The 24,250-nt window shown below is 53.7% G+C and overlaps 6 protein-coding genes across 6 annotated transcripts; 3 read left to right on the forward strand and 3 right to left on the reverse strand.

The window, feature by feature from the left end:
• Window positions 1-5,135: 5,135 nt before the first annotated feature.
• Window positions 5,136-7,055, reverse strand: MYCGRDRAFT_71103 (uncharacterized protein; the record flags this gene model as incomplete). Its single annotated transcript, XM_003853381.1, has 9 exons — window positions 5,136-5,936; window positions 5,986-6,023; window positions 6,085-6,233; window positions 6,289-6,498; window positions 6,558-6,631; window positions 6,686-6,748; window positions 6,806-6,819; window positions 6,876-6,981; window positions 7,033-7,055. The coding sequence occupies 9 exons, from the start codon at window positions 7,033-7,035 to the stop codon at window positions 5,136-5,138; spliced, it is 1,458 nt and encodes a 485-aa protein (XP_003853429.1).
• A 312-nt stretch (window positions 7,056-7,367) lies between these two features.
• On the reverse strand, window positions 7,368-10,782 carry MYCGRDRAFT_99912 (SNF2 family DNA-dependent ATPase domain-containing protein; the record flags this gene model as incomplete). The annotated part of the gene is made up of 2 exons (XM_003853380.1): window positions 7,368-8,303; window positions 8,499-10,782. 2 exons carry the CDS (start codon window positions 10,780-10,782, stop codon window positions 7,591-7,593), a joined length of 2,997 nt encoding a protein of 998 aa, XP_003853428.1.
• Window positions 10,783-11,370: 588 nt separating this feature from the next.
• On the forward strand, window positions 11,371-13,426 carry MYCGRDRAFT_99913 (uncharacterized protein; the record flags this gene model as incomplete). The annotated part of the gene is made up of 3 exons (XM_003852932.1): window positions 11,371-11,923; window positions 11,983-12,125; window positions 12,180-13,426. 3 exons carry the CDS (start codon window positions 11,730-11,732, stop codon window positions 13,424-13,426), a joined length of 1,584 nt encoding a protein of 527 aa, XP_003852980.1.
• A 1,666-nt stretch (window positions 13,427-15,092) lies between these two features.
• On the forward strand, window positions 15,093-16,729 carry MYCGRDRAFT_39937 (uncharacterized protein; the record flags this gene model as incomplete). Its single annotated transcript, XM_003852933.1, has 3 exons — window positions 15,093-15,728; window positions 15,782-16,396; window positions 16,445-16,729. 3 exons carry the CDS (start codon window positions 15,093-15,095, stop codon window positions 16,727-16,729), a joined length of 1,536 nt encoding a protein of 511 aa, XP_003852981.1.
• Window positions 16,730-16,859: 130 nt separating this feature from the next.
• MYCGRDRAFT_92543 (uncharacterized protein) lies at window positions 16,860-19,817 on the reverse strand (the record flags this gene model as incomplete). Its single annotated transcript, XM_003853379.1, has 3 exons — window positions 16,860-19,264; window positions 19,370-19,490; window positions 19,797-19,817. 3 exons carry the CDS (start codon window positions 19,815-19,817, stop codon window positions 16,860-16,862), a joined length of 2,547 nt encoding a protein of 848 aa, XP_003853427.1.
• Window positions 19,818-20,131: 314 nt separating this feature from the next.
• MYCGRDRAFT_71110 (uncharacterized protein) lies at window positions 20,132-23,802 on the forward strand (the record flags this gene model as incomplete). The annotated part of the gene is made up of 2 exons (XM_003852934.1): window positions 20,132-20,979; window positions 23,564-23,802. 2 exons carry the CDS (start codon window positions 20,304-20,306, stop codon window positions 23,800-23,802), a joined length of 915 nt encoding a protein of 304 aa, XP_003852982.1.
• Between the last annotated feature and the right edge of the window lie 448 nt (window positions 23,803-24,250).

The raw sequence follows: 24,250 nt of genomic DNA on the forward strand, positions 1-24,250 counted from the left end.
ATCCGTGAGGGAGTAGTGAGATTGAACATGTGACGACGCTCGCTGCACAGCACAGCACTGGACTTCATCCGCTGACCGCTCTTCCGGGATGAGAACTGTAATGCTTAGAACATGCAGGATGGTGCAGGATATCTGCATGGAGTGTGGCGGTTGAGAAGCAAGAACCAGGCGGGCGGCTTGCAGGGTGCATACATCCATCTACAGAGTGCAGACTCTCTTGCAGCTGTACATGTATACATCTCAAAAGTCGTCGCGTCGTCCTACTGCAGTGTGTATTCGGAGGTGTACGAGAAGCTTTTCGTCTGGCTGCAGGCTCAACTGCCGCGCGACGCGACCGGCTGGAACTTTAGATCTACGTGATGGAATCCTCCACCTGTTCTTCTCCACTTCTTCCTTCGTTCTACGCAACGCGATTCTGCTCTCCTACTTCCGTACGAGGTTGACACCACAAGTTCGAATGTCCAACTGCCCGGCCAACCGACGTTCAGCTGATAAGACCGAGAACGTTGCGCTCGCCCCCGCGGTTCAGAGCCGAGCATCAAAAGCGGGACCCGCTTCTTCAAGCCTTCGACCGAGAGAAGTCAGAAACATCATGGCGGTGGTTCGTCCGACTTCACCCGATCAGGGATCCAGAATTTGGAGGAGGGCGCGAGTGATCGACCGAGCTACAACTGGTGGCAGAAACTCTCTCCCCGCGTCGTGAGTTGCTTGATTTCCGGGTCGGCGTTTTGGTCTCTGTCTCTTCGATCACATGCCCGGGGTTTCATACCGCGGTGATCATCAGCAGCTCTGGAACGTCGGCGCGGTGGTGGTGAGGCGCTGGCTTCTTCGAGGTCGACGATCAGACGGAAGGACTTCCGCATCGACCATTCGATCCCTCATCGACTCTGGAGATGCGAGATCTTGGGGCTTGCTCGACGGAATGCGTTTCTCCAGATTCCCATGCCTTTATCTGCGGCGATGGTCGACTCGCATTCGCCAGAAATCTGGGGGTGTATTCACTGCTTTGGGCATGGTGCAGGTGTCATTAGACTTTGCAGAAGGTGAGTGAATGTCTTGGACCGAACCCTTGGTCGTCGGTGGACTTCTTGAATGTCTTGGACATCACGGTGGTGGCACCACCCTGCTCGCGAGGGCCTCTAGGGTTCATCTTCGTCGCTTGGCTTTTCCTAGACAGCAGTGTCTCGCTTGATGGGCTATCTCGGTCAATGGAAGTGAGTTGTAGAGACGGCACAGTCGAAAGATACGATGCCGTGGAAGCATTCCGAAGACTTGAGAGAGCGGAAGTCACTCACACGCCTCACATCGATTCGTCAGGAGTCATTCCTCCCGGATTCTTCTTGAGGGTTCTTTGCTTCTGCCTTCAGCTCTCGCTGGTCTTCAGAGGCGCATATAACATGACCGAGAACGAGCAACGCGAAGTCGATTCTTCCACGTGCTGATGGGCGCTTTCAACATGAGCCGCAAATACGGTGCGACCTCCATCTCCTTGACGGCAACTCCAAAAGCTTCCAACCACTTGATCGACAGCACCAAGCTCCAACAACATCCACGATATCTGCGAGATCCCGATCCTGGGGAACCGCGCCATTCGAGACGCTAATTCCTAGGACCAAGATCATCCGTCGGCTATATGGAGTAATGCCTATAGGCCGCCAGCCAACAACACCTGCTGACTTCAACTACGATGTCTACGTCACTTGGTTGCGAGGACAGTCAATCAGGTGCTTCAATGCGGCAACTCCGCTGTGGTTGTTTTCGAACATTTGCCATTGGCGTCATCGGTTCAGAGCGATTACCGCTTTTGGAAGGCAAGACGAAACGACGGCAGATGTTCATGCACGTAGCCGAGAAGGACTGAACGTGGAACAGTTCGAAGTCAACTTGGACGTCATCCTCGTCGGAAGAGGTGTCCGGCGTTTCATGCTCAACTCGGCCACATGGAAGAGTCGTCTCTGCCGGCTGTCATGGCTGTTTCGCTTGAAGTTTGAGATTCGTGGTTGGTTGGCTTGACTCGTCGGGCTGTCACGGCAGCTTGGGAACGTCTTCACTATCGACAATATCGAACATATCAAGCGGATCGGAGATTCTGCTTCGAATGCAAAGTCAAGATATCGTTGAGCGGTGTTCTACGAAAGCTAATCGCATCGAATAGCATCCTTCACGGGTTCGGTCGTAAGCGAGTGTGACAGCTAGCCTTCGATCAGCTCCTACTCGTCAATTTCGAAGACACTCACTGCAACCATGTGACACGAGATCGGAGATCCAAATGAGGACCACGCTACGCAAACCCGTTTCGTCCCTGCCAGCTGCCTCAGATCGTGTCAAAGCCGGCATCTTGATCCTGGTTGACATAGATGACACGAAATGGAGCAACGATGGAGCCAGCAAGTCCACGCATTTGGGGCAACGAGCTTGTTCTGACGGTAGTCACGGAAATTCCAGAACCGTGCCGGACACGACACGCCCGATTCGACGACTCCGGGCCTCCGGTCGGCGGGCCTCCGGTCGGCGATTGAGTTTGATGAGTTCATCTCTGCCATGATACGACGACTCTGTCAAAACATCGTGCATGGGGTGTGAGAGAGCTTCGAATCTCATGTGTCGTCCGAAGATCTGCTCAAAAAGTTCACAGTAGAGAGCCGCTGCATCTTCCAAGTACAGCCTCTGCTCATCGCCTTCTCCCTTGCAGCCTCAGCCTCAACACCCCGTACCGTCGGTGGAGTCTCTTGAACCATTCCGGTCTGCTAACGGCCAGGATCACAAGGGTCCAATATTGCTCGTGATCTCTCCGCCTCTCCGCAACACTCCTGCTCATCAGCTATTTTACACAGCTTTTGCCTGCACAGCTGTTCCTGGGTGTTTGCGATCCTCTCGGACGTCGCATCTTGTGCCCACGCCGCACCGGCACTTCATCAAATCTTACCAGGCCATCGCTGGCGGCAATTTCGCCATGCCACCATTCATCCCAGCCCTCGTGGTCTCAAGGATCCCTCCCCAGTCTGTCCCAACTTTCCAGACCGTAGCCGCGGCCCGAGTATCCCCCGCAAGACGAACAGATGACCGGTTCAATTCCCCATGCTCCCGGAATCTCAGATGATCGAGGACGGCGCACTTTCTTCGGAGTCACTGTCGAAAGGGTCCATATCCAGTGAACTGCCCGGCCAGTGGTGAAGGTGAGTGTTGGGGAATACGCCAGGAGGCGTTGACTGTCAACTCGGTCTTTGAGCAGAGCTCTTTAGACAAAGATCGCGTCTCAGGCCGACCAAGACATCAGTCCTACCTTGCAGCGCCGATGAGTCCTGCGAACCTTGTCTGTGAACTCCAATGCTCCCGTTCGATGCAAGCACACAGCCACTGCACGTTTACAAGGAGGTTCGGACTTGTCTGGGCCCGCTCAACGTAGGAGCAGGCACCTTGGTCAACCTGCGGTTGCATTCACAGAACTTCTCCGACCGACAGGAACGCTCGAGTCTTCACTTCGAGATGTAGGGCAGGATTGCTACGGTAGCGGGAGGCATCCTGCCATGAATTGTTTCCAAGGAAAGTTCTCTTTGCCCAAAGTGATCATGTCAACTAAGTGTATCATGAGTTGGTCCGGCGAAGTTCTCGTCAACATGGTCAAGCTTGATACCGCGCAGCACAAGCGGTATGGAGTCGACCTGTGGAAGTGATTGAGTCCGTCTTGCAGAGGCATGTAGCAAAGGAGTGCGTTCTTCTCTTCTCTTCTCTTCGTCACCCAGTCGAGTCGTTGCAATCTGGACGCATTCGTTTTCGATGCAAGCCTGCTTCACTCTTGAATACCTCCAAACGTCGCTCTTCGAACCATGTCGAGTTGTGTTTGAGGCTTAGAAATTGCTGAACACTGGCCATCCGTAGACGAGGAGACAAGGGCGAATGAGCGAGGGCACGGCATGTTGCCCATGAGCATCTCGCCGTGTTGTCCCGACCGGTCGCGTCCCAGCCATGCTTCTCGGGCGATGCTAGTGGGGCTGTGAAGTCGTGAATTGGGCATGTGACTGTGTAGAGGTACGTACCAAAGTACACATTCATGTCCTCTTTAGTCTTACTGCGCCACAGCGCCAGCCGGACATTCCCCGACGCACACACGAAGCGACTCCCCTCCCGTCCCGTCATGATGGAGTTGATCAACTGACCTGTAGAATCCAAGTGTAAGCGGCCTCTTGATTGTCTGCGTGACTTGTCCAATTCTTCTGGCCAAGATGAGGGGAAGACAGGGATCGGTGGTCCAGGTACGCAGTGTCGATGGAGATCGAATGCTTAGGGACTGCATTGTTTGTCTGCATGTCTGAAGAACGAGTGTTTTCCGGGAAGTGGGAAGCATACCCCGAGAAGTCCCATGCTTCTTCCAACTGGGCGAATCCGCGCTTCGCTGTAACTCTCGATGAAATATTCCGATTGTTCCAGCATCGATGCGATGCACTTCCAAGCAGCGGAATCTTCCTCTCTTCGAAGCTGTGGCTGTGCATGTCGGCAACCCGCGTCCATCGAGAAGAGGCAAGCCGGTCGGCGACTGACGGGCCTGGGAGCAGCAAGGATGTCGCTCCTCTGCATCGGTTCGAAGGCTTGTTTTGAGACGATGATGTCGTGCAGGAGGTTTGAAGCTACCTTATGGAGAGAACTCCGCGAGATGACGATGCTGTTGACTCAACGAAGCATTCTTTCGCATCACGTGCATGGGCAGAATTGCTGCTTTCGGACGACTATGCCGATGACGTTGTCTGCGATGTCGATGAGGACATACTGCAGACAAGACGAGATGTTCGAGTAGTGATCCGCGTAACGAGACTCACTCGATTGGACCGAGAAGCTGACAAGCAGAAACGAAATTGCCCAGGACCAATGCCTGATGAGCAGCGCATACAAAGGTGTAATGCTATATGTATACGTTACTCTGGTCGATGTATGGTAACACTCATAATCATCGCCCAGTCGGGTGATATCGTCTTCCATGGTCTGGAACGAAAAGAATGATACAGCAGTAGGATCGAGGTCCAATTGTACGTCTGTACTCGATTGGCCGGTACAGGAAAACGGAGCAGGCCCTTCCATCTCATCACCCGACCTTCGCTTTTTCGGTGACCTCCTGCGCTTGATTGTATTCGTCGCTCTCCTCATCCAACGAAATCGCAGCGGCGACCTTTGTTTTTGTGTCGAGCTAGACTTCGGTCAGCATGCGCGGATGCAGAAGAAATGGAAGGCGAGTCACATACCCATTGAACAGAGAAGCCACTCGCGACGAAGAAGGCACAGGCAATAATCATCGCGATGGAGCCCTTTTGCCAGTATGGCACGTCGGTGGCCGGGTACATTACGATACCCCAGAAGGTATACAGCAGGAGTCCACCCATGGACATGGCGTAGAGGATGACGGAGCGAACGGCATCATCGCCAGCGCGCTGGCAGATGGTGCTTGCCCAGCCGTACATAGTCGGATTGACCATATAGGACGTGCCGCTAAGGTAGAAGGCGGTCATGACACCGGCGTCAGACATGTTGCGTTGGAGGAGGATGACGGCAACGACGAATTGCAGGGCAGCAGAGAGTATTACGATGGGGATGCGTTTGTTCGTGGAGTCGATAAACCAGCCGGCGAGGATCTGCGAGACGATGGCCACGCCTTGTATGCCAAGGGGATAGCTGTTGATTGCGGTCTGGTTGAAGCGTGACTTGTTGTATTTCAGCCAGAGGAGGTAGAGGCCTTGGAAAGCGAACGCTTCGAGCATGGATGCGAAGATTGACAAGCCGACGAGAAGGTAGATGTGAGGTTGTTTGAGGACTCGGCCGAGGAGGGAACGCCACTCGATCTTGTGCGTATCTTTCTTCTTCGGTGGCAGTCGTCCAATGGCGAATTTAATTTCGTCGTCGGAGAAGTATGTTACCGTCGTTGTCTCAGGTAAGTCGGGAAAGAAAAGCTGATTGATGTTAGATCTCGCTAAGAGATGAAGACGAGGTTCTACTCACGAATCCGAAAACAGCGACCGGCATGGCCATCAAACCATCTAGCGAAGTCGTCAGCAGTCATACCATCTCTTTGCAGGACTCACTCGGATCTCGACTCACTGATGATGAATACCCATTGCCATCCTTTCAGACCAGCGTTCGAGTGAAGAGACTTGTTCATAGCAGTCATCATGATTCCAGCAAACATACTACCGATCTGTCCAACGGCCGTGAAGATGGCCGCGCGTTTGGCGATCTCGGAAGGTTTGCTGTCGAATATCAATTCCCAGGGCTCTTTTCGAGAGGAGAAGAAGTCAAACTTACTACCATGAGCCCATAACATACATCGAGCCGCTGTACACCACGGCTTCACTTGCGCCTTGAAGGAACCGAACGGCGCACAGTTGCGAGTATGTCTTGCATGCTGCCGAACACATCGTAATGCCCGACCAAAGGACCAGATTCAGTGGCAGCCATATCCGCATCGGGACCTTTTGGATGATCAAGCTATGAGGAATCTGGGCGACAACAGATCTGATTCGAAGTTTGTGTCAATTCTCTCCTCTTCTGAATGAAAGCGATCTTCCACATACCCTGCCGTAAACATGGAGAGCAGAATGCTGTACTGGTTCTTCTCCAGGTTGAGATCTTCTTTCATGCCAGACACCTGTTCTTCCGATCAGAAGATCTTCCTTGACAGGTAGCGTTCTCCATCTCTCACATATGCATTGGGAAAAGCCGCTCGATCGAGGTAGTTGAAAAAGTAACAGAGACAGCAATAGACCTGGCAGCGGACGTCAGACCGAAAACTTCACCGCCTGGAGTGTCATGGTTTTCTGACCATGATGAACAGGTCTATTCAAATCGTTAGTCGGATCCAAATATCATGGTTGAAGGGGCCCCGACCATACCCAGCTTGAACACAAACTTCCGCTCGAGTTTGTCCATTTTTCGTAATGCTCGCGGCCGGGCACGAATCAAAGAAGCGGCGGCAAAGAAACGCGACACCGTGAAAGGCTGAAAGAAGGATTAGATAGTTCTCAGAGACACATAGCAAGGAACGTTGACCATCTTATCTGATTCGGCTCCGCGCCTGCCTCCGCTCCCTTTCTGGTATTTGCCGCCGACATCGAGGCATGTCGTGGGATATAGTGGAAATCTGCTCACTGCAAGGGTTGGGATGATGTGACTGGATGAGACTGCTGGGATGACGGCGGGCGTGGGATTGCTGGAGGTGGGAAAAAGTGTACTTAGTCAGCTCCAGCGAATAGTTCTAGAACGCAGTTGTAGGACGGATCCGTGGTCAAACAGAACGACGATGCACGAGCGCCTGCGAACGCACGGGTTGGAGTCGCTACTAGATCGGTGCGAGAAGCGAGTAAAGTGGGACGGCATGGCGACCGGGCTTCTTGTCCGAGCAGCGCCGTTTGAGGCCAAGTGTTGTATGTGCAACGCCCTGTCTCATTGAAGCGGATCATCGTCAACCACCATGATGGACATCGACAGTCGCATGCTCGGCCCGATGGTGTCCAACCCGCGTGTATCTAGTCTACTACAATGGGCCAGGGCCCTCTCATAATCTTGCATCCAAGTTGTCAACACCCACTTCACTCGTCTTCTCCCACTCTACCACCTCCTCCCGTAAACATCATGTTCGGTGTGCATCCTGGGCGCAGGCTTCTTCGCTGCCGGTTGACGAGGCGCACTCGTACCCCCACCTCCATACACTCCGGTGTTCTTCACCGGACTGCTCACTCTGTTCGAGTCCAAGAGTCTCTGATCTCCACCAAATCTCTCATGATACCTTCGATCCTCTGCGCTATGCTCCCCATGCTCTGCATCGCGCTTGAAGAGACCCAGAATATCCTGCATAGACAATTTGCCCATGCCCTTCCCGCCTTCGATCGCCGCGTTGGCGAGTTCGCGTTTCTTCTCTTGTAGTTCAAGGATACGCTCTTCGACGCTGTTGCGGATTTTCAAGCGGAAGACTCTGACATCGATGGTTTGATTCAGACGGTGCACGCGGTCGATCGCTTGTTCTTCGACGAAGGGGTTCCAGAATGGCTCGACAATGACGACGCGGGAGGCAGCTGTCAAATTGAGGCCGAGACTGCCGCACTTGAGCGAGCAGAGCAGGATGCGAGTTTTAGCGTCGGATCTTAGGGAGTTGAGGGATTGTTCGCGGGCGTCCGGACGCATGCTGCCGTCGTAGCGCACGAATCGCATATTGGTAGCCTTGAGGTGGGGTTCGATCAGGTCGAGCATGGTGGTGAATTGCGAGAAAACAATCACTTTGTGATCGGGAGTCTCCTTGTGTAGAATGCGGAGGAGTTGGCGAACTTTGGTGGAGGGTGCGTGTTTGGCGGACTTGGTGTGTCCAAGTCCGGAGAGGAGATTGCCCTTGGTCGGCTTTGAATCTGAATCGGATGGCGAGTCGTCGGAGTCTGATGCCTCGTCATCGTCATCGTCTTCTTCATCAGTGGGAGCGTCCTCGTCAGTGTCAATGATGGCTTTCTTCCCTCGCCCATTCGCACGAGGTGGCGAGTCCTCAATGTCAGAAGTGTCGTCCTCACTTCTGTCCGAGTCGATAGTGTTGAGACTCTCACCACCGCCATCGGCGTCTTCATCATCAGTACCGCCAGCTTGACCCAAGTCAACGTTACTCTCGGGCTCGTTCGCGATCCACTCGCCGGTACCTTCCTCCTCATCATCGCTGTCGTCGATGATCTTGCGGTTGCGGACTCGGCGAGGCTCATGCTTGATCTCAGACTTCTTCTGCTCCTTGATTGTCTTCTTCGACTTTTTCTCCTTCTTGGGCTTCTTCATCGCTGCAATGTCCTCTTCACATTCGGTACATCGCACAGCTCCACCCTTGGCCTCACTATCCGACATCCTGACCTGGCAGACATCACAGTTCTTAGCCTGCACAGTTACTCCTCCCATCAGGGCAGTCAAAGCATCCATCTCATCAACCTCGCCAGATCTGGAGGTCTGCTGAGACACTGGCATACCAGTCGTCATGGCGTCCTTGTCCTTAGTCATGGCCATCTCAATGAGCTGCGGATGATCGCACATCTGTCTCAACCTGAGCAGCAGCACAAGCGCGCCCATGTAGTCCGTCTTTTTCCCATCGTGCATCATGTCCTGCATGCGACGATCTGCCCGATCCTCCATTCGATCGTAGAATTCCTTCTCCTCTGCGTCGAAGTCGCATTCGATCGTCAGAACTTCACGCTTGACAATCTGCATACCGCCGTTGTTCTCCCCGCCCTTTCCACCGAAGTTGAGAGCACCATCCAGTTTGAGAATATCCTTGGTCCTGCGCTTCATGAAGGCCTTGAGGAAGATTTGTAGACGGCGCATGGCAAGCCCACCGCGACCGCTCTTCATGGGCGTGGTAATGGCGTCCTTCCAAGCTGGCAGCTCGCAGTAAGGCTTTATGCGAAGGAAGCGGATCAACGATTGCAGTTCGTCGAGATTGTTCTGGAGAGGCGTCCCGGTCAGACACCATCTGTAGTAGCCTTCCAACGCGTAGCACGCTTGTGTAGACTTGGCGTTGCGGTTCTTGATACTGTGCGCCTCATCGAGCATGATTCGATACCAGTTCACTCCAAAACAGCCAATCCTGCTACCGCCCGTCACTGTCATGTTCGATCCGGCGTGCTCTGATGTGAGAGTCTGAAAGGTGGTGATCACCACATCGTACTTCTTCAGCTCCGCGCTGGACTTGGTGCGGCTTGGTCCATGATGTACAAGTACCTTGAGCGCGTGGCTCCGCGTGACTTTGGACTTGATCTCCGCCTCCCATTGCTTGATCAGTGCGAGAGGGGCAACGACAAGTGTGCCTTTGCCGATCTCTTTGCCAGGTAACTTCTGCTTCTTGTGCTCTGGCTTCGCATCTGGCGCCGGCCGCGGATTTGTGAGGATCAATGCAACCGACTGCACAGTCTTACCCAGACCCATGTCGTCCGCGAGGATGCCACCATTTGGCAGGACCCCTTTTGTCTTTCGCACTCCAATCTCCTTGTCAATCATCCAAGATACACCATCCACCTGATGAGGTAGTAGCTTGACGGTCATGCCATCGACAGTGCCGTCCTCCTCCTCCTCCTCTTCGCCATCCTCTTCGGCCGCCTCTTCTGTCTGCTTGACACTCAACGCCGCGAGCTTATCAGCGAGGCTGTTTGTCTCCTTCTCCTGCTTGTCCACCTTCTTGACGCGTCGCCGAAGTCGGGTCCTACCCTTGTCGTCTTCATCATCAAAGGCACCCTCGAGCAGGTTTTTGATGTTTTCGCTTGCTTGATTCGCATCAACATACATGTATGGGTCTTGTGCGCCGAACGTCCCCGTGTTCGCTCGAATTCCCGCATCTGGCTCGAAATGCTCTGCATCGCTGTCGTCGTCCGCCTTGGTCAAGTCAACGACATTCCGAGGAGGGACGAAGGCCTGATATTGCGGACCGGGATTCATGGAAGAGAAAGTCGGCTTCGCAGGAGGATGAATGGTCTTGAGTGCCGCATTTGAAGGTCTCGATATTTCGGTGAAGTCTGGATCGGAGGTTCGGCTGGGTTGCAGCTTCATGGACCCGAGCGCTGCGGCCAAAGAGGTGGACTGTGAAGGCTGGCCTGGTGGTCGAAATTCGCTTGACCTCTGTCCTACCCGCTGCGCACTCGCTGCTGGCTGTTGTTGCTTCGGCTTCGGTCTGGGGATGAATATGCTGGCAGGCGATTTCTTTGTGGGATGGGGTTGCGGGTTTCGTAGAGGGTTTCGCAGCGGACTGGCCGTGCCAAACTCGACCTTATCGTCTTCAGATGCCATCGCGTCGTTCGGCTTGCGTATCGTAGGTGATTGTGATTGAACTTTGGCGGAGATGCTTTGAGGTGACGATTGTCAGTGTCACATGCTCGCCTGTCTTTCCAAGGTATGCCCTACTTTGCCAACGGCGCTCGCTCTACCTCGCGCTTCTGCGGAGATAGATACTGTCCGGAGGACGTCCTACTAGGACTTCTCTCGCGTACCATCTCTTTTGGGGAGTACTGCGCTTGTTCCTCCAGCCAGTTGTCTACTGGGGTATCCTTGACTTCGCTATGGTAGGAAGGCTTCGTTGGCGAAGCGAGAGTGTTGACTGGCCGGAAGCCGGGACGCCGAGTGGGAGGTCGTGATGAATCCAGTTCGGACGGATTGTTGTTGGATTTAGGATGGAGTTGGTGCTTGGTGGTGAGAGAGAATGATTCACGTTCGTTCGTCGTTTGTTGATTTGTTGACGTCGTCAAGGGTCGATCAGGCAGGGGCCTTTTGGCCCTTTCTTGGCTTGGCGAAAGACCTTCAACTTCACGCGTTCACTTTACTTGTCAGAGGACACTCACGGCACTCATGCTTCGAGCTAAAAGCACAAGACCGCGACGTACTGCACAGTATATGGCGCTCCCAGTGGACCTCGGACGGGCGTCGCTATATCGACAGACCGCGAGCGATGTGATGTCCACCGCAGACCGTTATACACGCGCCAGTTGTTGAGATGGACGACAGCGCGACTGAATAGATCCTGGGGCACGGCAACAGTCATCTATTGGAGATAAAGGCGGCCATGGTAATGTGCGGCCTGGCCTATCACTCTCGCCGACGATCAGCCGTGGAGCATCAGACGATCGGGCTCAAAGCATGAATGCCCAACAGCTGAAATAACCTCCAAGTTTTGATCTACCACTCAAGGCACTGCCGCTCATTTGCTCAAGTCCGGAACTCGCTACGTCCGCTTCAGCAAAATGCCGCCAAAGGTCAATATCGATCAGGGCACTTATACCGGCCGAGTCCTGGAAAGCACCAACCACCCCAATCCTATCGAGGCTTTCCTGGGAGTGAGGTATGCCCAGCCACCCGTGGGAAACTTGCGATTCGCCAGACCAGTCGCTCTCCCTCCAAGTGACTCCATATTCCAAGCCAGCGACTATGGATGTCGGTGAGTCCTCGTGCGTTCCAGATCAAATCGCATGGCAGAGGGCTGAACATAAGATGCAGTGCTCCTTCTCAGCAGTTCGTAGCCGTGGAAGGAGCTCCCGTCTTGGAAGAAAGCGAAGATTGTTTGACAGCGAACATTTTCCGCTGGCGAGGGACCAGGAGCGATGCTGCATTACCCATCATGGTCTATTTTCACGGTGGCGGTATGCTCGCTTTCATCGTGGTCTGATATCCTCTTCTAACGGCGGCGATTTCAGCATACAACCGTGGTACGGCCTCAATGCACGACACAGCCTCCATGCTGTCTCATTCAGCTGCGCCCTTTCTAGCAATATCTTTCAACTATCGGCTAGGTGCTCTCGGGTTCTTGAATTGTTCATTCACAGCCGAGAAAGGACTCCTGAATGTCGGACTTCACGATCAAGTCATGCTTTTGGAGTGGGTGCAAGCCAACGCCGCCGCTTTTGGTGGTGACCCCAAGGCCGTTACTTTGATTGGCTTATCCGCAGGTGCACATTCGATCGGCCACCATATCCTCAACATCAACGAGAAGCGTGAATTGTTTCATCGAGCAGTCTTTGAGTCCGGCGCAGCCACTTCTCGCGCTACGCACAGGCCGGACTCCAAGCTGCATGAAGCACAATTCGCAAAGTTTCTGTCGTGCCTTGGCTTGGCTCCGAAGTCTCCTAATCTACTAGCAGACCTTCGTGCTATTCCTATCGAGAGGATGGTTGCAGCACAGAATGCCGTCTTTGGACAGTACAATCCGAGTATCCGATGGGCGTGGCAACCAGTCATTGACAACGACGTCCTCTCGAGGGTCCCGCTGGAAGGATGGCGAAGCGGAAGATACCATGACATCCCGATCTTGACCGGATTCAATCACAACGAAGGAGCGAGGTATGTGCCTCGCATGATGGGGACTTCTCAGCAGTTTCGATCGTTCTTCAAGGAGTTGTTACCACAACTCTCGGATCAGCAGCTTGATCGGCTTGAAGATTTATATCCAGATCCTGAACAGTACCCTGAGCATGCGGACAAGAGAGATCTCAGAGCACTTGATATCGGCGCACAGTACGCACGCATCGAGAAAGCTTACGGCCACTATGCCTACGTCGCTCCGGTCAGACAAACAGCACATCTACACAAGGCGGAGACATGGCTATACCATTGGGCGCTGAAAGGTGATGTAGTCCTTGGAGCAAACCATGCCGATCAGATGTGGTACGAAATGATGGCGCCTGCTCGCAGAAATGTCTCTCATACGCATGAAGCGATTGCAAATGCCTTTCACGGCGCTGTGACCAGATTCATCGTTCATGGAGATCCTGGCGTTGATTGGAGACCATTTGGAGCCGAGCGAGAGACGATGGTATTCGGTCGACGCAACGATGAGGCAATTGGCGGGAAGGAGAAGGGTGAGGTCAAGGTGCTGGAGAAAGATACGTGGGGTGTAGAGGAGTGCAAATTCTGGTGGGAGGTGAAGGAGTTGGGCGATCTCTGAGGCGGGAAAGAGGAGATGAATTTCAGTGTACTGACAACCCCACAGATCGTGTGCGACTTAATCAACAGATGCTACCCTTGAGATGGCCGGAACGCCAATGTATCCCACCACTCGTTGTCGCAAAATTGCCAAACTCGACCTCCGTTTACTTGTGCCATCCAAAAACCAAGCACTGATGCGTCCGTTCGGGGATGTGTTGCCAGAAGATGCGAGCGTACTTGTGTTGGCGGGCTTGCAGTAGGTCAGCAACATGGTCCGAGTTCAACAATTCATGATTGGGAGGTGCATGATACCTTTCCATGTCGACGAGATCACCTGCAGAGGTACACGTCATTCTTATAAAAACAGCCTCCAGCTTTGTGGTTGTTCGCACCACAGCAGTCGTCGCAGTCACCGGAATCTGGGTGGTGTCCCGATTTGGTGCACGCCAACACAGTTGCGGCGCACATCATGATCGCGAAGATGAAACGCATGGCGAATGGTTTCTCGGAGGAGTGTTGAGGAGTTTTTCTTGTAGTGCTTGGAGGCTTGGGATGATCTTGTCGTGGTAGCAAGATGAATAGTGTTGCATGTAAGTAGAAACAATGTCCTAGGACGGACGCACACACATATAGATGCGATTCCCCCCGAGTCGATCTGACGTGGCAGGAGTTTGACTGGGCAAGGATGTGGATGTCTTGAGACCGTGTGCAATTTGATTGGCGATCGCAGGGATTTCGAAAATACGAGACGTCGACTTTTGGATACCGAAGATGAACAAGCTTGTCGGTGAGACGCTCCCACGACATCCCGAGGACGTTCGTCTTGAGACCGTGTGCAATTTGATCGGCGATCGCAGGGACTTCAAGAATACGAGACGTCGATCTTTGGTCACCCAAGATGAACAAACATGATCGATGGAGAGGCTCCCAGAACATCCCGGGGACGTGCGCTCTCCGGAAAGCGCACGGATCCCGAAGACATGAAGTACCAAAGTTGGATCTTCCACATTCCTGGAAGTGGCAGCACAGGAACCCTTGTTCTGTTTGAAGACTGCACCGGAAAATATGGAAGACCACTTCACCAAATTCTGCATAGCCGTGAGGCGGTGCTGCTCTTTAGACCGCTTTTCACCGGGTTCAAAGTCTCCGGTGCTGCCGCACAAACCAGGGCCTCCATTCGCGCAATGGTATCATGACATACCCAAGCACATCGTATCATACATCGTATGCCGAATGTCGCAAGCCCGCCGTTGACCAACACGAACCTCCTATCAGCAGGCCCACAATATCGCCAGTGGTATCTCCAACTTCCCAAATAGGAAGTTTAGGCGACCCACCTCGTGGCAACGACACCTCATGCAGAGGAAGTCAATCGCCGTGATCACAGCATCATTGTGCACGACTTGCGATAAGACATTGTCGCTGCTCATAGTATGATAGGCTGTGCAAGTCGCACATCAATCCTTTGCGGAGAATGTTGTGTGGACAGCTTGAAGACATCTGCCGCCGGGTAAGTGGCAAGTCATGTTAGTGGAAGATCTATAACCCGCATTCAGTGTGCTTTGGTTTTTATACTCTTAGTTCCTCGGTGCGCTCGATGCCATTCCCGATACTAACCATTCCTCCGAACGCACGTCTCTCGAGGTCCATTGCTAGACTCGACCACGCGCTCTCGATTCCTCGTCATGGCCGCAAGCCCCATCAAGGAGAAGAGCTTCTCTCCCACGACTTCCACTTCCCAGCAAGACATCGAAGCCGGCGAGTTCAAAGACATTCACAATGCCGACGCCGACGCAGCGCTGGAGTTTCTCCGCCATGAAGGTGCCGTCAGACCAATGACCGCCGAGGATGAGAAGCGACTCGTTCGAAAGATCGACTGGATGATTGTGCCTCTGATGTGGTGCTGCTATTGCCTGCAGTACCTTGACAAGACTTTGATCAACTACGCCAATGTCATGGGCTTGTCCGAGGATACTGGTATGACCAAGGATCAATTCAGCAATCTGGCTCTCATCTTCTACGTCTCGTACCTGGTGCTCGAGTTCCCTCATGGATATGGCATGCAAAAGCTGCCGACAGCGAAGTACCTGGGAACCATGGTATTCCTGTGGGGTGTTGTCGTGACAGTCACAAGCGCCTGCACGAGCTACGGAGCGCTAGTCGCTACTAGAGTGTTGCTGGGCGTGTTCGAGAGTGCCGTGGCACCATCGCTGATTCTCATCACCGGGATGTGGTACAAGCGGCACGAGCAACCTCCACGAGTCGGGTTGTGGTATCTTGGAGTTGGGACCGGGACTATCATTGGAAGTCTGATATCGTTCGTGAGTACAGTCGTGTGCTCGACACAGACAAAGTCGCTGACTGTTTCGTGCAGGGATTTCAACATGTTGAGAGCAAGGCGCTATATAGCTGGCAGATCATGTTCCTTCTCGTCGGTCTGATCACTTGCACGGTCGGCGTCCTTGTCTTCTTCCTACTGCCAGACAACCCAATGAGCAGCCGACTCACCCACGAAGAGAAGGTCTGGGCTGTTGAACGCTTGAGGGAGAATCAAACCGGCATCGAAAACAAGCACATCAAACCGACACAAATCCTGGAGTGCTTCGCCGACCCACAGACCTGGCTTTTGAGTCTGATTACCATCCTCAGCAATGTCCCAAACGGAGCCGTCAGCAGTTTCCAGGCCACGATCATCAAGAGCTTCGGCTATACGTCAAAGCAGACGGCGTTGCTTTCCATTCCTTCCGGTGCTATTTCAATCATAGCGATATTGGGCTCGACTTTCCTGGCAGGCCGATACAATCAACGAGGAATCCAGGTCTGCGCTCTACTCATCCCTGGTATCCTAGGAGGATGTCTGATGGCATTTGTTCCAGAAGACAACAAGGCTGGCAAGCTCATAGGCAATTATCTAACGAACACAATCGGTGCTAGTCTACCGTTGCTGTATTCGTGGGTGTCGGCGAACTATGCTGGGCATACGAAAAAGGTGCATGATTGTCCCACAAGACACAACGCTTTTGCTGATCAATCTCAGGTGACCATGAACGCCATCCTCCTCATGTCTTTCTGCTTGGGAAACATCATCGGGCCTCTGACATTCACCGGAGAATCTGCTCCTGGTTACGTACCTGCCAAGATCACGATCATCGTCACTTGCGCTGCCGCCGTTTGTGTCGCCATCATACTTACGTTGTACTATGGTAGGGAGAATACAAGAAGAGACCGAGTTGCAGCTGAGGGCGGAAACGAACACAAGGACAATGTCGAGTTCGCTGATGTCACGGATCGGAAGAACAAAGAGTTTAGATATCGATTGTGAAGTGGAACAGACTACGAGAATGATACTTGTGGAGCAGATGTTTCACATTATTAGACTGACTGGAACTGAGCGTTCAAGTCTCGACGACTATTGTTACAGACACACAGGATCGGATGACCATAGAGTTCTATCAAAAGAACCCTCCATTCTTACCAGGAACTCTGCCATCTTTCGACTTGGCCGAACTTGTCTCTCCTCCCCTCATCTCCACCTCCATATCCCTCCAAACCTTCTGCGCCGGGTCCATCTCATCTCTCCGCTCCCTCCAGTACCTTGACTCGATCGTCGTCTCATTGACTCTCGTCTGCACCTTAACACTCCGATGCTTGGCGTGCTCGCGAATGTCCACGATCGGCGAGTTGTCGTCTGCATCGAATGGTTCATCTAGACGAAGGCGAAGCGCCTCGATCTCATCGCTAGTTGAGTCGGACGGGTGAGGTGGGGTAGGTTGCATCGGCTCGGTCGGGGGGACGTCCCTGTGCAGTCGATTCTCAGCCAAAGCGCGGTCGATAGCCGGCTGAAGTCTGTAGGTGACGGGAAAGGTGAAGAAGTAGTCCTTACCCGGTTTGAGCTTGAGTGGGGGTGGAGGAGCTTTGCGCGTCTTCTTTGGAGCAATGGTGAACTGAGCGGGCGATCCGGGCCAGGAAGTCGGAGATGCGCTCGGCGTGTCCGGAAACGTGAATCCCGTGTGAACTGAACCGTGTTGAGATTGCGCGTCGACTTGTCGTTCTGGTCGGTAGAACGCCTTCGATGCTTCCATTGTCTGCACGCGATGTAGTGCTTCGTTGACCGGCTTTCGCTGCAGCCTCATCTGTCTCCGAAGCATTTCCTGTCGCGGAGACGGAGGCATGGACTTGAAGACGTTGATCGGAAGCATATTGGAGAATTGACTGTCGATCGAATCACGGCGCTCAACGTCGAACTCGCTGTCTTTGGAATCTTGACGAGACGGGATACGGAGAGGGACCGGCTTGCGGGTGAGGTTGTTGAAGTGGGCAGGAATGCGAGCGGGCGATGGAGGCAGCACTGCGGTGTCTGCTGCCGATTGTTTGCTGCTCTCCGGCGAGACATATGTCGCAAAGTCCTCCCACACAGTACCCCGATCAGGATGTCCAACTTGGCGCTTAGCTAAAGGAGCGTTGGGGTTTGATGTGAGAGCTTTGCCATTGAGACGCTCAAATGCATCTTTGCGAGCCTGATCCTTTGCCAAAGCCTCCTGTCGGGAGATGATGTGCATATCCGGGTGCGCTTTACCAGTCTGCAGGCTGACATTGCGCTGGAGCTGTGTGAATTGTTGATCACCATGCTGGATGATCAGTGGCTTCGGCGAGGGAAACGGACGATGAGACTGATTCGGAATGTCATCTTTGGCCACAAGCTTTTCCATCACCTTCTCGGCTTTTTTGACCCAGCGTTTGATGTTGTGACCGGAAGAACGCTGCGAGTTTGCGATCGACTCCCCGCGGAGGTCATCTTTCTGCTCACTCGTCAACGGCCGCATAGTGTGGTAGAAGTCTGCTGGATGCATCGGTGGAGATTCATCATATGCCATGGCAACCTGAGGGGCGGTGGTGGGTCTGGACTGGGTAACATCCTGATCCTCTTGCCGAACGAGCCCATCATCGCTGGGCACGATGGAGAACGACCTATTCGTTGATGACATAGTCTGAGGTCCTGTTAGCGCTTCGGCGTCATCGGTGTAAGCCATTGCTTCACGGTTGGCTCTACGTACAGCAGACGAACGAGTCAGAGGGTGTGGTTGCAACTCGGACAGATACATGTTGTGCAATGCATCGAAGTCGTCCGGCGACTGGTGGCGGAAGTCGGTCACCTCGGGCTCCATGCTGAACGGCGAGATCTGCATGTCGGTGACACACTTTGAGCAGTGACAAAAGGTCTGGTGTTTGCTTGGAGTGCTCATCGTGATGGTCTGCGCTTGTTCTGTCTCGATCGAATCTTCCTTGATGCAGAGCTTGTTTGGAGATTCAATAGCCGGTATCGAAGTCAAAAAGCTGTGCAGGAAGAGTGATGAGACGAAGGAAGCGAATTTTCGTGAGTATGGTGACTGCTTGAATGTATGCGCTGAGGGAAGATCCGTTTCTTTGTGGTTTGTGTCGTAGAAAGTGACAAGGTCATTGTGAATGCTTTGTTGCGGCGGACAAGCAGGGCTGTGTGAGTGAGTGGAAGAATGCCTTTGTGCGAGAAGACGGGAGCTGCATAATGAGCACATCGCTGAGACACCAGCACGACGCTGCTGAAGTTGCGTCTTGGTGGAAGAGGCCGTGGCGAGTGTTCTGAGACATGTACTGTAGTGTTGTATCTGGGAGTCGGCAAATGGTAACGTAATTCGTGGAAGCCGCAAGACTGGGCCAGGTTTCCGCAGAGTGAATGAACGCATTCCCGATGCGGCCTGCGTTTGCAGGCCCGCGGGTGAATCGCCGAACAGTTGAGCGTCCTCATTGGGAGCATCCTCATTGGTCGACTCCGTAACTTCCCAATTAGGAAATATTTCTGACTCGGCCACAAAACTTTGACCTGTGCAATAGCAGTCGGGCAGCGACAGCTAGACTGTCAAAGCTGAGGCAAGAAGAATGAAGAAAGATCCTGAATTCGAATCAGGGCTTGCTTCGTTTCTCGCACGATCCAAGGGTTCTCGAAGAAAGAAGTAAATCCTTCCTTCATCCCAGATGATCATGGATAGAGAAGAGCCGTCGTACTTGACCAATCGTTCAGTGTAGGGTTTGATGAAGCGGCACGAATGCTTGGGAATAAGTAAGTATCAAGTAGTCGGTCGATCTTGCGAAATAAGGCCGACAGACCGTGATAGGCTCATGCCTATTTCTTCATTCGGATTGCCGGTGCTGACTTGTCCATTCTTGTTGTGTTCCGGCCTAGTGGACCACTGAATACTACCAAATAGTGCCGTTCCGTACGACACGCTTCACTCAAGCTTGGAGATTGTCATGATGGCACGGGCTCTGGAGATAGGGCCTCAAGAGAAGACGACTATTTTGGCGATGATCGAAACGAGTCTACCTCATGTCGTCATTATGTCTTCCTGACTTACACAGCGCCAAAATATGTTCATGCTGCATTTAACAACGCTCTTTGACCGTTCGTCGGATTGCTTGATGGACAACCGACGAGAAAGGAGGAGCAGGCCATGGCATGAACTGTAGGCATGGAACTTGTAACTTCTCCACTCTCGGATCTGTGGATCGCATCGTCGATGCACCAGCTCATTGTCTGCTCGGTGGTGAACGTTCGTTGCTGGTGAAGGCGTGAGGTCGTCTCCTGCGGTCAGATCTCAATCCCGGTATCCCAGGGGTTTTGCATGCGCCCCACCAGAACAAGCGTCATTGCTTCCACGCGGGCTTCCATCGCCGTCCATCAACCACTTCACTTTGTTTGTACCTCTGCATGTGATCCACGTCTCTTTACCTCTTCACACCACTTCACCACATCGGCCAGCTGTACCAGAGGAACGTCCAGCTGAACAGCACCCTCGAGCAGTGCTACGTCTCCCCAACTCCATCAACGACACCGTTCACCATCATCACACCTCACTCCCATCATGGCCGACGACAACACCGCCACGACGGCGGACGATAGCGAGCAGCAAATCACCTTCAACGTGAAATCCTCCGCCGACGCCAAATACGTCGTCACAGTCTCCGCCGCCATCACTGTCGGCGACCTCAAGCAGAAACTCTCCACCTCCGAATACGCCGACCTTCCACCCGAGCGGCAACGATTGATCTACAGCGGAAGAGTGTTGAAGGATGCGGATACTGTTGGCAGCTGCAAGATCAAGGATGGAAACACCGTACACCTCGTCAAAGGAGCGGAGAGCAATCAACGTCAGAACCCTGCGAACCAAGGTGGAGCCGCAGCGATACCCTCAGCACCTGGTCAGCCTGCTTCCAACGTGCCGACCAACATCGCCGCTGGGTCTGGAACTGGTAATCCACTCGCACAACTGACTGGCGCACGATACGCCGGCTTCCACGGCTTGCCCGGCGCGGATACATTCGGCGCAGATGGCGGCATGGGAGCACCACCTAATCCAGATCAAATGTTGCGAATGCTGGACGATCCGAACTTCGCCCAGCAAATGAACGAGGCGATGAACAACCCTGCAGTGTTGGATATGCTACGGAATAATCCGATGATCAGGAACAACCCCATGGCTCGCGCGGCGATTGAGAATCCAGAGATGCGACGGATGATGATGGATCCAAATGTGCTGCGTATGCAGATGAATATGCAGCGGGCGATGGGCGGAGCTGGTGCTGGTGGTGACGCTGCATTCCCAATGCCAGGTCAGACGGACACGACGGAGGGAGGGAATGGCGGTGCTGCACAGGGTGGTCAGGGAGCAAATCCGGCAACAGGAGCTGCACCGAGCAATCCATTCGCGGCGCTGTTCCCAGGTGCTGAAGGTGCTGGAACGATGGGTGCCGGAGCTGGAGCTGGAGCTGGAGCTGCACCGGACTGGGGCAGCCTGTTCGGCGGTGGTTTTCCAGGTGCCGGTGCGGGAGCGGGAGCAGGAGCTGGTGCAGGTACAGGTGCAGGTACCGGCGCTGGAGCAGCACCGGCAGGCCAGCAAAACCCATTCTCAGCCATGACACAACAACTCATGCAGAATCCCGAAATGATGCAGCAAATGATGCAAGCAATGGGAGGAGGCGCAGGAGGTGAAGGTGGAATGGGCGGCATGGGAGGTTTCAATCCAGGCATGTTTGGAATGCCAACCGAGCCGGCCGCACCGGCCGACAACAGACCTCCGGAGGAGCGATACGAGTCACAACTACGACAGCTGAACGACATGGGATTCTACGAGTTCGACCGCAACGTGCAAGCGTTGAGGAGGAGTGGAGGGAGTGTGCAGGGAGCGATCGAGTATCTCCTGCAGAATCTTTGAGGGACTTAGCGTATACCGACAGTACACCCATTGCCCTGTCCGCTTTTTACGGCGTACAGGGCCAACGCAGGCAAGATACGGATATCCGAGGAGATTAATCCAACGACGACACCTTCAGTGGCATCGGCTGATAGCCGTCCGCTATCAAGAGGAGAACGTCACCAACAGTGGGCATATCACAAGGACAGCATTCCCGAGGTGACTCTACCTAGTGACCATCTTTCACTCTTCCTCCCGCCATGACGTGCCGAATATGAGACATTTCATTATCCTCGTTCATTGTCATGGAGGAAATCTTTGTGTTCTCTTTCTTTACACACCTCATCACGCTTTGTTAAAACCAGATCACGGCCAGCGCCACCTAGGATCAGACAAAGCGACAATGTAGAGCTCTCTCGAGGATATCGTCTTTGACGGTCTGCATACCATCACGAAGTCGAATGCTCGATGTCTTCTCAAATCTTTCAATTTTCTTCGCTGTTCATTTTTTCGAATATCACATTCACTTACCGACCAGACATTGTCTGAGACATTCATCTCACATTACGTCCGACAATACGCAAGACACACAATCGAGCAAGTGAATAGCTGCAGGCCAGCCTTCTCAACGACCAAGACCTGCATCTATCTAAGAGCTCTCAGCCCGATCCTCACACATCCCGAGACACTGAACAATCATGCCTGGAACCGACTACACTGTTGCCTCAGTGGAAGCCCTTCGCGGCGTCTCCGACTATCCAACTCGACCCACTCGTGCAAGTGTCGCAGCTACTGACTTTGCTGTCTCGCCCAAGCTTGTCGAGAAGCCCAAGATGGGCTTGAAACGATCCACTGGGGCGAGGAGGAGTGTGCGATTCGCGGCCTCCCCGCCCACGCTGAGTAGTGCCAAGTTCACACCAACAGCTGGCTCGAGAGCAGAATCCTGGGACGATCCGATGATCACACCGAGAGCGACAACGCCGCCGAAGAGTGGAGTGGAACTGCTAATGCCGTCGAGATACTCGCCTCCTTCGAGCAGCGATTCCGGGTCCACGATCAGCGAGAGTTCTTCGCAAGAGAGCCGCTATGTTTCAAAGCCGGTGCGGGTTGTGGAGATGCAGTATACTCTGCCTACGTTGGAGGCGGGCGCAGAGAAACGGCCTGTCTTTGTCGACTCGCCAGTATCGGGTCACAAGAGAAATGCCAGCAGTCTGTCCTCCCGGCGAGGTGTGCCGGAGGACTCGTTCGAATTGTTCTTCACCCCGATTGATGTGACAAAGTCGCAGATCTGCCTGTCCAGTCCGACGTTACCACTATCGCAGGCAGCCAGTCTGGTTGACAGCGATGAGGAAGAGGACTGCTTGACCCCGAGGCCGGATCTCTCGCGTCCAGCTAGTGCGATATTCGTGGGAAATAACGCTAGACCCAAGCCAAATGTGTCAGTCGACCTCACATTGAGCCAACTCGATAGCTTGACCGTTACACTGGCCAAGTCGACATTGATCCAACGACACGTTCGAAAACACTGGTGGGATGAAGAGGACATTCCCGAGGATGATACCATCTACTCCCTCAACTCCGTCTCGACGTCCTTCCTGCTCAGCTCGACCGCAATCCCCGCACCACTCTTCTCGATGCCCAACACCTCCATCTCAATACCTTCACCATCAGCTACATCCTCCCTACCACCATCCCGACCCTTGCCCACGCCTCCATCTTCCACGAAATCCACTGGGCCTCAACAAACCAACATCGCCCTCACCGACCCGAAGATCCACGGCTCCCCAATCCGCTACATCTCCCCTTCCTACCGCCTGAACAATATTCCACTCCCGCTCGGCTCCGCCACCTTTCTCAATGTACCCCACGATACCGACGTGGAATGCACTCTCCGTGTCGAGCAACCCAACAACAACCACGGTCGCTGCAAGATTCTTCTCCAGACCATCAACCAGACCGTCGAGAAGCACTCTGGAAAACAAATCTACCTCCTCGCCGTCGACATCGATGTCACAGACATCTTCCTCCGCGCCACCCTCGCCGAACTTGCCTCTTCCGCAGGCGTCGGGGTCGGCGACATCGCTCTACCGTCTCCCACATCTCCAACACCTGCACCCCTCCCCACCATCGGCTCCAGCGCGAGTGTAGACTGGCTCGCGGTGGCAGATAGCTTACTCTCGACCTCCGAATCCGACGCCATCGTCTCTGATGCTTCGCACAGAATGGCAAAACTAACACCCGACGACTGCACGATGCAAACCCTCGCCCTCATGTCCGCGTTGGAAAGACTGAAAGATCAACACGCGGACTTCCTCATCATCGCACCTTCGACGATTAAACATCGGAATGGTGCGCCGACGGGGATCTGCGTGCCGTGGTTGAGTCAACGCTTATGGAGGGATTGGTTTGGAAAGGAGGAGAAGAGAGATAAGAGATTCGAGGGAACGAGGAGGGCCTTTGAGGAGGATGTTATAGAGAGCGTGGCGAAGAGATGTGCGAAGCGTCAGTCGGGCAGGGAGGAGATGAAGGTGAGGTGGGGAAAGGAGGAGCTGGTCGTGGGTGCGGCGAGGTTGATCGGGAATGGAGGGGAGGATGTCTGGGTTGCGTTTGTGAGAGGG

The sequence above is a fragment of the Zymoseptoria tritici genome, chromosome 4, assembly GCF_000219625.1.
Source record: "Zymoseptoria tritici IPO323 chromosome 4, whole genome shotgun sequence".
In the NCBI taxonomy this organism is placed as follows: Eukaryota; Fungi; Ascomycota; class Dothideomycetes; order Mycosphaerellales; family Mycosphaerellaceae; genus Zymoseptoria; species Zymoseptoria tritici.